The sequence below is a fragment of the Juglans microcarpa x Juglans regia genome, chromosome 4D, assembly GCF_004785595.1.
Source record: "Juglans microcarpa x Juglans regia isolate MS1-56 chromosome 4D, Jm3101_v1.0, whole genome shotgun sequence".
Taxonomy (NCBI): Eukaryota; Viridiplantae; Streptophyta; class Magnoliopsida; order Fagales; family Juglandaceae; genus Juglans; species Juglans microcarpa x Juglans regia.
Window position 1 is genome coordinate 25,992,616 of NC_054600.1, and position 14,039 is coordinate 26,006,654.

At 35.5% G+C, this 14,039-nt stretch overlaps 3 protein-coding genes and 1 non-coding gene across 4 annotated transcripts; 1 reads left to right on the plus strand and 3 right to left on the minus strand.

Moving 5' to 3' along the window:
• Nucleotides 1-1,941: 1,941 nt before the first annotated feature.
• On the minus strand, nt 1,942-4,724 carry LOC121260003 (protein MULTIPLE CHLOROPLAST DIVISION SITE 1). Its single transcript, XM_041161856.1, has 5 exons — nt 4,548-4,724; nt 4,175-4,441; nt 3,406-3,572; nt 2,785-3,172; nt 1,942-2,355 (listed from the first exon to the last, which is right to left on the minus strand). The coding sequence occupies exons 1-5, from the start codon at nt 4,590-4,592 to the stop codon at nt 2,155-2,157; spliced, it is 1,068 nt and encodes a 355-aa protein (XP_041017790.1). The 5' UTR covers nt 4,593-4,724; the 3' UTR covers nt 1,942-2,154.
• Nucleotides 4,725-4,816: 92 nt separating this feature from the next.
• Nucleotides 4,817-4,888, plus strand: TRNAW-CCA. Its single transcript has one exon. It is a non-coding gene; the product is annotated as a tRNA-Trp (tRNA).
• A 3,238-nt stretch (nt 4,889-8,126) lies between these two features.
• LOC121260025 (RING-H2 finger protein ATL80) lies at nt 8,127-9,016 on the minus strand. Its single transcript, XM_041161884.1, has one exon. The coding sequence runs from the start codon at nt 8,888-8,890 to the stop codon at nt 8,294-8,296; it is 597 nt and encodes a 198-aa protein (XP_041017818.1). The 5' UTR covers nt 8,891-9,016; the 3' UTR covers nt 8,127-8,293.
• A 2,481-nt stretch (nt 9,017-11,497) lies between these two features.
• On the minus strand, nt 11,498-13,558 carry LOC121260028 (outer envelope pore protein 21, chloroplastic-like). The gene is made up of 5 exons (XM_041161888.1): nt 13,307-13,558; nt 12,752-12,826; nt 12,489-12,641; nt 12,213-12,311; nt 11,498-11,702 (listed from the first exon to the last, which is right to left on the minus strand). The coding sequence occupies exons 1-5, from the start codon at nt 13,397-13,399 to the stop codon at nt 11,619-11,621; spliced, it is 504 nt and encodes a 167-aa protein (XP_041017822.1). The 5' UTR covers nt 13,400-13,558; the 3' UTR covers nt 11,498-11,618.
• Nucleotides 13,559-14,039: the final 481 nt, after the last annotated feature.

Genomic DNA, 14,039 nt, shown 5'->3' on the forward strand with positions numbered 1-14,039 from the left:
TATTTGTATCATATCTCTTCAAATTGGTCTGTATTAGATTATGCATCTTCAAAATTTTGCATAGCTATGAAGTATGAATAGTGTTTCTATAAATTTGAAGAAATAATGTTCACTTTTCAAATATTATTTTATTATTTTTTCTCTCTCCTACCCTTTCTCTCTCTCAATAGCAACGCAAACAAAGAACCCAAAGAAGACCAAACGGGATTGATAATTGCTTATTTGAATCATATCAAGAAAAATTAATTTTAAGAAAAAAAAATAGAAGAAAAATAATAATAATTTTTTATTATTTAGTTTAAAGATACATAATATAATGTGAGAATTTTTCATGATATGTAAAAATCAGTCTCTAAAACATGTGATTTTACATATACGTTATAGAGAAACCAATGTTAGTGAATTTCTAAAACATGTGATTTTACATATACTACAGAGAAACCAATGTTAATGCTGTAACACCCCAACCCGCGCAAACAACTCTACGTGATGCGACCAGAATGCTGACATGTTTGGGAGATGCCATTGTGTTACAAGGCACTAGACGGACATATAATAATTAATAATATCAAAATATATAAGAAAAGCACCTATGCCTAACAAAGTCAAGGGAATGCCCATAATTATAGTCATTTTATCTCTATCTTTTTTTACAGTAACAGAAGAATGAAAAAGATTCTTCAAGAATCTCAAATCTCAAAAGTGTATTAGATCGTCAAGGTATGTGATCTGATTGACATAATTTCAAATCTTAAAAAAAAAAGAAAGTGTACTGGATCATAATTTTGTGGTGTTGACATGAAATCCGAACAAGTACGAGTAAATATCACGACGCATGTGCAAACTGAAGAGAGTTGGAAACAACGTGCATTATGGAGTGTGAACATCGAAGGCTATATATTTTTTTTAGCATTTGGGAATAGGGTTATTGTCCGCATTTTCTTTGCAAAAAATGAAGTCCATTGTTAAAAAGATGGTCGTCAAATATACCTATATATTACGTTATGTGTGGAGGGATATTGGCCATTCTTCATGGATTAACGGACTCGATAAGCTGTACATAGTTAAAAACAGTATTACATGTATTTACAATTTTACATATAAGATCCATTTTATCAGTTCTCATTAGCTAATGGTCTCTTCGACTGCAATAATTCCCTTTGACGGTTAGATTTTCATTTTCCCAGAGCGTGCAGTTGTAGAAACAACCATATTTCTCATGCTCTTTCTTTCTTTCTTTCTTTCATGGACCCTTGAGTTTTCCTTCAATTCAATTGCCAGAGGGCTCATTTACTGTTCTAGAAGTTTACATGTCATCAGCAAATGTTGTCTAAAAATCCACACCAATCATTAATCAATGATATGTAACTTATTTTAAAACTGTGTTTAGATGTTAAACTAAGTTGAGTTGAATTGAGATAATTAAATATTGTTAGAATATTATTTTTTTATATTATTATTATTTTGATATTTAAAAAAATTGAATTGTTTATTATATTTTATTTTGAAATTTAAAAAAGTTGTAATGATGAATTGAGATGAGTTTAAATTCCAAACGCAATCTTAAGTGCTCATCTCCTTTTTACCAAAATCCTCAAATTTAGGAAAAAATTTGAGATGCTTTTCATCTGTCATGTATCAAGCCTGACGGATGTATTTCTGCTGTTTCGTCATGGCCAACGGGCCTTTGGTCTGAGATCTTCCTCACAAGAGATCGTGGCCTCTGCATTGCTCTGTGTGCCCTGGTACGTTGGATTGGAGACATAATAGTTACCTACACATCAACACTCCAGTCTCCACCTCTGTAGATGATTCACACCTTTAACGTGTTAGAACTTTTTAGCCACTTGTCTGCAATACTTTGATACGGAATATTAATTATTTTGTGCAATTGTGCCTACAGGCCCTGTATTTCGTCTCATCGCGGATTCAAACACCAGGTAAGGCTATCAACAGAGATACATTGCAATCCAAGTAGAATAGCGATGAAGTTTCATCCTATTTACAGACCAGACTTCATAAAGTCCAAAACTTGGAAGAAAATTCATAGAAATATCTGGACTTGTCTTGGGTAAAATCTCAGAAATACAATGTTTGCCGCACAGCTACTCTCCTTGGCAAGTGACCGCAGTATTCGTACAAGCCATATGCAACTTAAAGCTTCTGCGTTTCCTCGGAGGATGGGTTGCTTTCAAATGAAATTGGGGCACGATTTGCTTTGGGAGGCATTGAATCACCCGTTTGATTATTAGAGCTCTGTTCTACTTGCTCATCTGACCTTGACTGGTCCTTGAACGGTCTCTCAAAATCTTTAGCATTTCTAGGATCTATCACTAAATTATTGAATTTTTGCTCCTGCCATAAACCAAAAATAAAAAATAAAACAAAGAATCAGAAAGGAACATGGTGGAAGGGCATTTTATGCCCCCTAGTAATCAACGATCTCCCGTCAATTTACACATGCAAAGACATAACGCGGAATAGATACAATTAAATTCAAGTTCCTAGCTAATTAAACAACTTCTATGGTCAACTATACCTATAGATGGATGCTGGGTAGAGCTGTGAGTTAATATATGCATCAAAACATGCTTTTGACAATGGCCATTTTAGCTATTCCTATAAACTATTCAACTACACCTAGGTTCGCAAACTCCAAGATACTGCATATCATTTCAAAATGCAATAGGAAGAAACCATCCCCCTATAGTTGGTGAATCTATTAAGGTATAGAACTTAGAGATTCTCCCTGTTCCTAGTAGTAACATAGTCCTTAGTACTTACCGTTTGTAGTGCTTCAAGCTTTCTCTGCAATGCCTCATGCTCAGCTTGAATACGGAATGGAACACCATGCTTTTGATACACATTATTTTGTGCCAAGTCTTCATCAATGTCGCTAGTTGTCGTTGCAAAAGGATGATTTGCTGGAATCCATCTAATCGTATCAGGGTCAACATCAGGAGGCACCAATTCCCCTTCTTTAAGAAAAATTGTAGGTCTCTTCCACTGGTATGCTCGTGACCTCCTCTTCTGGTGGATAGCTTGTTGCTCTTCGGTCAAAGTTACTGGAGCTAAACGATAAACCTTTCCACACACTTCGATGGTTGAATTGCCCTTCCCAACTTTCACCAACGGATTATTGAATGGATCTTCATATTTTAGAGGCCTTGAACTGAGTGAAATCCACAAGAAAAAGCACACCATTATTTGTGCAAAGAGGATGTCATAACTAGAAACTTGGAAGTAGATCTAAAACCAGCTTATTGAAACATAAAGTTACAGGTACATTTTCACATAGTAAAAACCCTCTTAAAATCACATCCTGCATACCGCTTTTACAATTCAAAGCTCAAAAACAAATTGACCCAAGGGTAAGAAGGAAGGTATTAAGGATTAGGATCATACATGCCTCTTCTATCAGATCTTAGCTGGCCACGTCTGACAAGATCAGCTACAGAGCCAGGACGGCTGTCCCTCGACTTCCTTGTGGCATATAATCTTACACCGATTACCAAAAATGCAGTCACAATACATAAACCTATAGCAAAATTACTCCCTCTGTATCTATTCATCTGAGATCATGAAAGAAATCCTGTAAATGTGTGCACGAATAGCCAATACTTACTCTTCAAAAAGAAAAAATAAATAAAATCTTAAAATGACCGAAGTTCCCATGGCAGAAACTCAATATGAACAGTACCAAGTGCTTCTGATAACACACATGCATAACCATCTCCCTCGAAACTACCACATTTACCAACACAAAATCAACCGACTAGTCACAACCCACTCCATACTTTCAAACAATCTAAAAATTGATCCATTTATTCATTAATTAATAGGGCTGCTAGTATTATAAATTGGATTATGAACTTTTAGGTTTTCTAGGGTAACTTTGTTGTGGAGTTCTTAAAATTATATAAGAAAATTAAGATTTTGACTACATTATAACCTATAGGCATCCCACAGCTGCCTTCTTGGCCACGGCTTCATCTGTACTCAATACCAAGCACAAAGAAACCGGTAACCAGCGCCCTTTAAAGAATTCATACGACCATTAATTCGTGAAATTGGATATTCCAAAAAGGCATGGAGCAGCAACGTTCCTATATTGGTTTTTTTCAATTTCAATTAAAAAGAATTGAAAGCGAAATTGAGAGTGACAAAGTGTTACCACGAAAACAACGGGAGGGGAAGAGCTGATTGTCCCTTGAAATTTGGTTACCCGGTCTTTTACAATCACGGCAATTCTCTGACTCTTAACCACCGCCCCATCTCGGTCACTGTGGTCCTCTCCCCCGCAACTTGACGAATCGGTAACCGCTCTCAGTATAAACAACTTCCGGTGGATCTTTAGTCGGCTTCGGCTCGGCCTACCACTACTTAGCCCAATATCTGCTCTGAGTTCAACTAAATTCGAACGCTTCGAACCCCAAACTGGCTGCTTCGTAGCCACGATTAGCAGAAAAGTTAACCAAATCAGGAATATGGGTTACATTACGAGCGAAATACTCCATAAAGAAAGAAAAGGAAATGGGAGTGCCTACCCGGAAAGAAATGGGATGGAATTGAAGAGTTCCGGTTGATGCCATTTATAAGTTACAGTGCCTATACAGTGATTCAAGGATAGGGTTTCTGAGGATTACCGTTGCCAGTATCATACGAGAGGGGCGACTTGTCCGTCGAGAAAAATTAAAAGATCTCAGAACTATCGATCATTTCATTTTCACTCGTTCTTCCGGAGGAGTCGTTTAGCTAGCGAGAAAAATTGATAGTAATATTTCAAATTGATTAAGATCAAGACCAGACAACAGGTGGATCCGTGGCGCAATGGTAGCGCGTCCGACTCCAGATCGGAAGGTTGCGTGTTCGATTCACGTCGGGTTCAATTTTCCCAATTTTTTTCTAGGTGGGCACTGGGCAGCGGGGCTGCAATTTTTATTTTTTTTTAAATATTTATTATTTTTACTATATATAAATATATTAATATATATTAAGTAGAACTTTTACTTAATACTTTGTGTAAGGTGTAGTGTAGTGGGGTGACCCTTTTATAGATTGTCTTGGCAATACAAGTCTCACACTTAAGTAATGTGAAACTATTGTATTACATCACAACTTATACAAAATATGCACTAAAAAATTTAAAAATTATATAATTTTTAAATTTTAATCATATTTATAAATTTAAATTTACAATTTGAGTAAAAAAATGTGGTTTTGATCACTTTTAGACCCATAAACAATTTTTGTGCCCAAGTAGACTTTAGTCCTTTAATGAAGTGGGTGGGGGGCAGGGTGGATCGGAAGTCCGCCCCACCACCCAGTGCCGGGGCAGGAGTGAAAATCTCACCTCTCAGCCCATGCTGGGAGGGGGTTACCTTGCATCGTATGGTGCAAGTAACATCTCTAATTTTTTTCCCTTAACCCTTAATACATATCAAGATAATAAATCGCCAATTTTGACAACCTATATAATATAACATAAAATTTTAATTTTATTATTCATATCTATTAATTTTACCGATGACCAATATAATAAATATAAATTTGACTTATTTATTGATTTTATTTTTCAACAAATAAATTTGTAAAGTATATAAAACTTGTGATATCTCAAGGTTTCCTTGACTTTTTATATGAAACAAAAATCCATCACTAAATTAATGGTTTAAGAAATGATGGATCTAACACGTTTAATGAAAGTGAAATAATTAGTGGATCGAAGAAGTGTACCAATCAATATTTTTTTAAGCATTTATGTGTGTGTGCTTTTTAGTATATTTTAAAAAAACACACATAAATGTTTTAAAAAATATATATTGATCGCCGATCGGTACACTTTTCGTCCTCCTAGTAGTCCTCTTAATGAAATAGAAAAGATTATCGGCCTCGACGAAATATATAAGAGAAATGGTTGTAGTATTCTCGTACTTATGATCTTTTCAGTAGTTATTAGTTATAATAAAGTCTTATGAAAAAATACATACAATAATTATAAAAAATTAAGGAGAGGGCTTGGCAGCTATTGTCCAATAAACTGAAGAGTTTCCTACAAAAGAAAAGTCAAGAAGAAGAAGCCGAAGAGTCTGCGAGACCCAGAATTTTCTTTTACAACACTAACATCTAAGATAGACATGACGGTCCACTTGAATCGAATCTCTTGTTTAGCCGACTCTATCCTTTTAACTTCGGAGGTCATGATAATTCTAGTAGTTCAATTGTTTTTTTTTTTTTACAAAATAACGCTACAACTAGGGAAAGATTTTATATAAGTGAATTTATAAATTGATATGATTTGATGTAGTACATTAGATCTATTTTATAATAAAATTAATTTTATAATCTGATGTATTACATTAAATTTATTTAGTATGTAAATTTATTTTTATAAAATTTATTTACGGCTAAATTATTTATAGTGGCTGATAAACAAAGGATGACGTGTCAAAATGGATAGAAGTGACTATGTTAACAGAGGCTAGGAGCATCACTAAGGCAAAGCCCTCTTTATAATAAATATATTATTGACATAAATTATAATTGATAAGTACCTTTCGGTCTAATGTCACCGCCCTTCCTTTTAGGGGCAAGACGTCCGGTGATCGAGTTTCCATACAAAAAGAATAAGACCCATATGAGCTTAGAGGATGAGCAAATTGATGCTGGGAGTGATGATAACTCTTCTTTCATATTATTTCGCTAGCAGTGTTTAAATATTGAAAAATATATAATTTTTCCCATTATATGTTTAAAATACATTGAAACTGTCACCATCGTACAGATCACATTGACAGAGTGGGTCTTGAGGACCAGAGCCACCATAACAATAACGTTTTATTATGAAACCATACAACAGAGGGGTTTAGTAACCAACAATATTTCTTAAAAAATAGTTATAAAGTTGTGCTTTGTTGATCACTCGAAATAAAATCCGATTCATAAGTACACGATGCCCATTTAACTGGTTATTAGGGTTCTTGGGTGGCCCACCCATGTTTGTTTTTTGGACGGTCCAAAGAAAAAGGAATAAGAGGTAGATCAATATCTAATAATTATCATTTAGAACAAGGCGGTCCAACACTAACTTTTCTTCGAGTCAAGACAAGAATGGATTTTTGAAAATCTTACTAGAATTATTGGGTTTTTTTAGTAGAAGATAAATTAATAGAGTGATTCTCTTAATATTATATAGAATGCTTAATAATAGTTAAGAAACTCGCATTGAGACCTCCACAATGCAAGACCTCCATTTTATGGAGACACTTCTAAAGATGATCATGAAGCAAATATTTAATGATATCTATAGACTTTAGAGTATTAATTTATTTGTAGTTGGTTAGTGGGTTACAGACCTATGTTACCATCACTTGGTCTATTAAATTAGAACAAATTGGCTTCTTTATGAACTCAAACAACCCATTTTGCTATACATGGCAATATCTACCCTTAATGCATTGGTCATCTTTCAATTTTTCAAATCTATCACACTATAATGGCTAATGTGAAACCTTTTTCCTAAATGCACAATGGTTTTTTGTATCTTTCTTATAGTTATTGCACTTTGGCACTTGGCATATGACTACATTCTAAACAGGAATTCATCATATCTTATGCATAAAGATTGAAGACTTGAAAGGACTTGAAAAAACAACAATAATAAGGATAAAAAAAACACTCCAAAAATAGAATTGGTGGAGGTAAAAGGATTGTGCTTTGACATTTGGGCAAATCCCATGTAGTGAAGAAGAAGTTTTGATGGATTCTTTTAAATGGGTCCCATTTGATTGGCCTTGATTCCATGGCCCTCACTAAAGTAAATCATAATAGGTCATGTATGAGTCATTATTTCCCACCATCATTCAATTTCAATTTCTTTTTCTTTTTGGGCATTTCAATAGCTGATAGTTTAGTGGCCAAAAAAAAAAAAAACAGTTAAATTCATTAGATTAGTCAATTCAATGAAAAATGCTGCAAAATTACCAAAACCTCCATTAATTTTAAGAATATAATCAGGATAAATATCTTAAAACTTCATTAATTAATCAACTTTTTTTTACCCCGAAGAAAACTACTAACAATATTTCAGCGTGTGGGGTGTTGGGGGCTTGAAAGACTGAAACATTGTAGAAACCCTCATATACACCATATGAGTTCATAAAATGCATAGACGCGAATCAAATTATCAAATACAGAGAAATCATGTTGATGATTTTCGTTTGCTAAGTCCTAAAATCCTGGAATATATTCATATTATTATTAGTAATCTGAGCTTAAAAAACCCAAATTAGTATTAAGGCAAGAACCTATTGGCATCGTCTACTCGCTCCTTGAATCTGGCCTCGGCTTGAGGTACACCGCACTTATGACACCTGGCGACCACCAAGATCTGGCGGCAGGAGGGGCAAGAGGAATGCGACCCGAGCCACGTCTGGATGCACGCCACGTGGAAGGCGTGGCCGCACTGAGGCAGCACGAGGATCTCGTCACCGGGGGCGAACTCGGACAGACAGATCGCGCACTCGGAGGAGGAGAATTTAGCGGCGGACTCGGCTGTGAAGGTGAGCTTCGGGAGGGACTTGAGGATCTTCTTCTTGAGGCCTTTGTTGGCCAAAGAAGCCGCCGCCACCGCCGAAGATGGAGCAGTCGACGCCGTTTCGGTTTCAGGCGAAGAAGAGGCGGTGGCGGAGGCGACAGCTCGAGAGGTGGAGAGGCGTCGGAGCCAGGCGCAGCGAGCTACGGCGACAAGGCCTAGGACGCAGATGAGGGCGCAGAGAAGGGCAGCGAGGATCACCACGAAGTCGGAGTCGACAGTGACCGAGTCGACGGACTCGATCGCGGTGGCGTTGGAAGAGCTGGCCTGACCGAGGAACCGGAACGGACGAGTCATGTGATTGTGAAGGAGACGATAGAGGGGAGAGGGAAAGAGTGTGTGTATGTGTTAGTTCAGCTGGGAGTGTATGTAATGTGTGCGCGTAACGTTTTCAATTTCTTCTGTGCAATTATTATGATTTTGGAATGACTTTTATTTTATTTATAGTGAGGAATCTGTTGCTTAGAACTATTGGGACAACAAAAAAATTGGTCTTTTTTTATTTGAATTTTGTGTCTTCCGAATGGACTTCTTTGGTCCAATTTGTTTATGTCCATTGGACTCATCTTTTTAGACTCTCAATTTTAACCGCATACTAAATTCTCTCCCTATCATCCTAAGGATTTCAAACAGATTTGATATAACAATTACTTTAAAAAAATATACAAAGAATATTATTATTTTAGAAATATTGTCATAGTCACAAAAAGATTTTATCAAAATAAACTCATAAATCGACGTGACTTTAATTGATCTGTTAGATATATTTTACAATAAAATATACTTTACAATCTAAAATACCACATCAAACTACGTTAATTTGTGATAAATTCTATTGACAACTAAAACTTTTTTATTATTTTGATCCTTAAAAATATTGATTGCATTAGACTTCCGTTGAATCTCGATTAGAATCAGAAATCTAAAACTGAATTCGAAAATAAGTTTGGATAGTGAAATGAAAATTTTTAGTTTTAGATGAAAGTTTAAAATATTATTATTATTATTATTATTGTTGTTTTGAAATTTTAAAAAGTTGAATTTAAATTTTAAAAAGTTAAATTAGTTACTATATTTTGTATAAAAATTTAAAAAAATTATAATAATAAGATAGAAATTTTGTATCTATCCCACTTGCCAAACATACCAGATACACAGTTTCCTAAAAATATGAACGAAGCCCCTTTCCTATATATATATATATATATATATATATATATATATATATATATAGGATATATAGAACTTTTTCGATCGGCCTGGTTCACGAAGTAGTTGGCTCGGCCACATTCATGACGCCGTCAAATGGTGGCCATGGCAGCACAATGTGATGAAGAGGAAGACATAAATATTATTATCAAACCGGTATGTAGAACATAAATAAGACTCTTTGATATATTATTTTGTTTGTGTTTTTTCTTCATTGAGTTTGAGACGACATGGTAGCGGGAGAGATCAAGGCGTGGAAGTGTTAAAAGACCTTGGACCGCTGGAACAGACGACAAAAATACCTAATCTCAACTACGACTGTCACTCGAACCACTTGTAATTGCGGAGAGCTAATTTTCTTGTTTAGGTAGACAACAACGAGTAGAAATGAAATATTCACGACAACTCAAACAAGAATATTTGAAGCGTCAATCGAACAATAATATATGTACGTACGTTTCTTTGTTCCTTTTATTTATATATATAATATTCACGATGGTGGGTGACATAAAAGTCAAGAGGTCCGAGGGAGGTTGGAGGTCAAAGAATTGGTACATTATATATATATATATCAGAGAGCACCTGATTGCCATCGCCCAAGGTTGTGAACAGGGATTCCCAGAAAGAAGATAATATGCATTGGTCAAAGATTGAATACAAGCACTTTCATACAAAAATACCACTCCCGAATAAACATGTTCCATGGCAGATAATTAGCTTTGATTTATTATTACCAACTATGAAATGATAGTTACAATCGTGAATGTGTAAACACCGTATAATCACTTTGAAAAAAGTGAATAAATACGAAAATCACATAAAAAAAAATAATTTTTTAATAATAAATCCTACTCTTTTTTAAAACGACTGCACGACACTTGCACACTTCACGACTGCATATAACATTACTCCACAATAAGTTATAGTATGCTTACACTTCAGCTTGAAGAAGCAGAAATCTCCAACTCCCTAGTTTTATCCCTCATGTGATCGTGACACATGTCCAGTATTCCTGTTAGTGGAGATCCCAGCTCTATTTGGTACGATGGGAAGGTTAAAGCTGGACCCTAGAAAAAGAGATGCAAGGACAAACATGATTACACTATAATATTTATCAGTGAAGAAGCTTTATGCCATACTAATCCTCCAAAGCAGGAAAGCCGCTTCTAATTTATATTGTCTACTGCAAATGGCAGTGCTAGACATGTACGTGTAGTGCTTCCAAGTCCAAATTCAATGGATACTCTAAGGCCGTGGTGATATATTATGCATAGTGGTTCCCAAAGATGGGACCAAAAATGCTTTCCCGTCTCTTGTGTTGTCTTGAAGTCTTAACTCTAATGATATGCCGTTAATGCGTACATCTAACTGCCCTACATTATTCAATTGCACAATTGAATAACAGCACATACCAACATCAATATCACCATGATGCATGTCCTTGCCAAGGGATCCTATGTGTCTCTTAACTCAATCTTCAACATCACTGTCAATATCTTTCTCAAATCTCAAGGCCCCCCCTATACTGTCACTTTCTAACAAGACCCAAACCTAAAATCTGGGTGACAAGTAGGACCCTTCCTAGATGGGTGGCAAATCCCCAACCTCCACAAACTGTGGCTACCATGGAAGGTTGACATATTGAAAGTGGAAATTTAAATGATTAAATAGGAATAAAGTTTTGATCATTGGGCGTATGAAACTGCAGTTCAATTAATCAATAGTCAGTGTCTGCTTCTCGGCTGCCCAACAGAACACGAAATAACCTGTTATGCAGGTACATTTCCCACCTGCAAAAAATAAATAGTTCTGTTCCTCACAAGTCATATCTCACATTCCATCTACCATTAACATCGGCATTGAATGTCCAATTGTTTTCCCTGATCTGCAGATATGGAACCTGAAACAAAGATTGGAAAGGAAAAAAAAACCAACAGCATCAGAAAACGAATTCAAAAAAAATAACCTTCAAATTTAAGAAAACACATGGTGAAGACTTATGGAAATACATTTGAACCCATTTTGTGCAAAATTATACTTTCAATTGTGCAAAATTATACTTTCAATAGTCAGAAATCTGAAGAAGGAAAAGAGAAAAAACTTCAACACAATCATATGCTTGTTCTGCATCAAGAAATCTACACTAAAAATTGACTCGAAGGAAATAAAACAATCAAGCATGGGACAGAAGAATATATAAAAATGGCATAATTTATGAGAACATAAAAAAAATATTGAGTAAAGAACAAAGCATCAAGAATCAAGGGATAGCATACAGTACTACTGTAAATTCCCCCCCCCCCCCCCCCCCCCCCCCCCCCCAAAAAAAAAAAAATAAATAAATAAAAGGCTCCAAAAAGGTGCACTAGTAACATCCATCCTTGAGTTCCACTAACAAAAAGGAATATACCTTTTCAAGCACTTCATAACCAAGTTTCACCCTAACATCTTGGTCCTTCTGAAAATTGAATAAACTCCAAGTGAATTCAGCAGCTCCAGTTGACTTCCTCTATCCAAAGCATAACAAAAATTGGCGTCAGAAGGACATATTTATCACACCCTATTACTTCAGCAACTATATTGACAGTTCATACAAAGTTTTTTTTTTCCCGATAGGTAACATTTCATACAAAGTTTAGCACCATAATGGTGAAAAAATATCTCAAAGCCTGAATAAAGCACCAACCTCTTTAAATTCGTTGTCCACATCACATCGCCCCTTGATATTGAAGCTTAACAGGCCATTAGTTGTGACAGGAAATGACTTTTTTCCACGTACACTATACCGTAGCTTCTCACGCTTAGTATATTGCAACCCAACGCCAAGGCTGGCTGATAACTACAATTAGTAATTTAAAATACAGTCAATTATCCTTCAACAAAGGAACACGGGTTTTCCATATGAATGATCTTAAAGAAATCAACGCAACAATCATAAAATGAACATACATTTGGGTAGAAGTGTCTCATCACCGCACTAAAATAAGTCGGAGCTCCAAACTTTGTATCTAGCTCTCCATGTATCTAACATACACACGCAGACACACAAAGAAGCCAAGAAAAGAGAGATAAGTATGGTGTAAACACTTTCGCACACTATATACCAAAAACCCATTGTCTGTTGAAAGCATTCCAAGAATCTTAGCTCGATAATAAACCATAACATTATGACCAGATTTGATTGGTCCCAACACATCAAAGGCAGTAAGGCACGAAATTCTATGAACAACTATGGTCCAAGACTTCCTAAAAACGCACACACACGCACAGAGTTCAAGACCAAAGTAAATATATGAAGTCAAAATACGGGTCCAAAAGAGAAAAATATTGATATGTAATTGGATAATCATTAGCACAATTGCTCGCACAAACGGAGAATTATGAGTAGATAGAATGGAGAGGAGATTATTCGAAAGTGGTGCACAAATCAGTAAAATCTCAATTCCTTGCATATTCAGGGAAATCAAACAAAAAAGAAGAGAAAAAGGAAGAGATATAGAGTACCTGCAGGTAGGTTTTGGAGTCGATGGGGAGCTTTTCCTTGGCGTGGATTCTTAGAGCTTTGGAATCTGCACCGAATCTGAGAGAGGTCTCCATTTTGCGAGTGAGATGAAGATTACAATCCAGACCACTTCTGGCAGTAGTTGCTGCAATGCAAAAACCCTAGCCCCGAAGTACAGACTCTAGAATAGAGAAGAGAACATCAGAAAGAAAACGGCCGAGCTTGTCTCGTTCACCCTACCCAATTGTTATTTTATCTTCAAACTACACTCGCACGGGGCCGGCAATGACCATCACGTGCCTGGCTTTGTCCAATCCCATTTTATATTATCAATTTTATTTTTGAATTTCATTGTATCAACACCTAATTTCAATTTTAAAATAATTTTAAAATTCTAACTACATATTAATTTAAGATCTTCTTTACAATTCTATCTCAAACGGTCCCTTTAGAAAATGTAAAACCCACTATAAAAAATAAAATTATCTTGTGTATTCCAAGTGTGTCCACATTTTTTTTAAATAAAATATTATATATCAACTACTATTCGCTCTCACACCTCATACCTATAACTTTTTCATAAGATATAAAAAGATTTTTCATTAGATGTGGGATGATAAATAGTGACCGGTAAGAAAGAATTTTTCTTTTTAACTTTGCAAGAATTACACGTTCTAAAATTGTATATGAATTTGTTTTCAGAACCTAGATATCTTCAAAACTGTAAAACAGGCA

Bases quoted from the DNA above. Each gene is read 5' to 3' on its own strand.
- LOC121260028 (XM_041161888.1), bottom strand. From the start codon at position 13,399: ATGGAGACCTCTCTCAGATTCGGTGCAGATTCCAAAGCTCTAAGAATC. The intron at 12,642-12,751 runs GTATGTTCATTT...TACTAATTGTAG, and splicing joins TGAGACACTTCTACCCAAAT to TTATCAGCCAGCCTTGGCGT. The intron at 12,312-12,488 runs GTTGGTGCTTTA...TGCTTTGGATAG, and splicing joins TGGACAACGAATTTAAAGAG to AGGAAGTCAACTGGAGCTGC.
- LOC121260003 (XM_041161856.1), bottom strand. From the start codon at position 4,592: ATGGCATCAACCGGAACTCTTCAATTCCATCCCATTTCTTTCCGG. The intron at 3,573-4,174 runs GTAACACTTTGT...TCATGATCTCAG, and splicing joins CCCCTCCCGTTGTTTTCGTG to ATGAATAGATACAGAGGGAG. The intron at 3,173-3,405 runs GTATGATCCTAA...GATTTCACTCAG, and splicing joins AGATCTGATAGAAGAGGCAT to TTCAAGGCCTCTAAAATATG.
- LOC121260025 (XM_041161884.1), bottom strand. From the start codon at position 8,890: ATGACTCGTCCGTTCCGGTTCCTCGGTCAGGCCAGCTCTTCCAACGCC.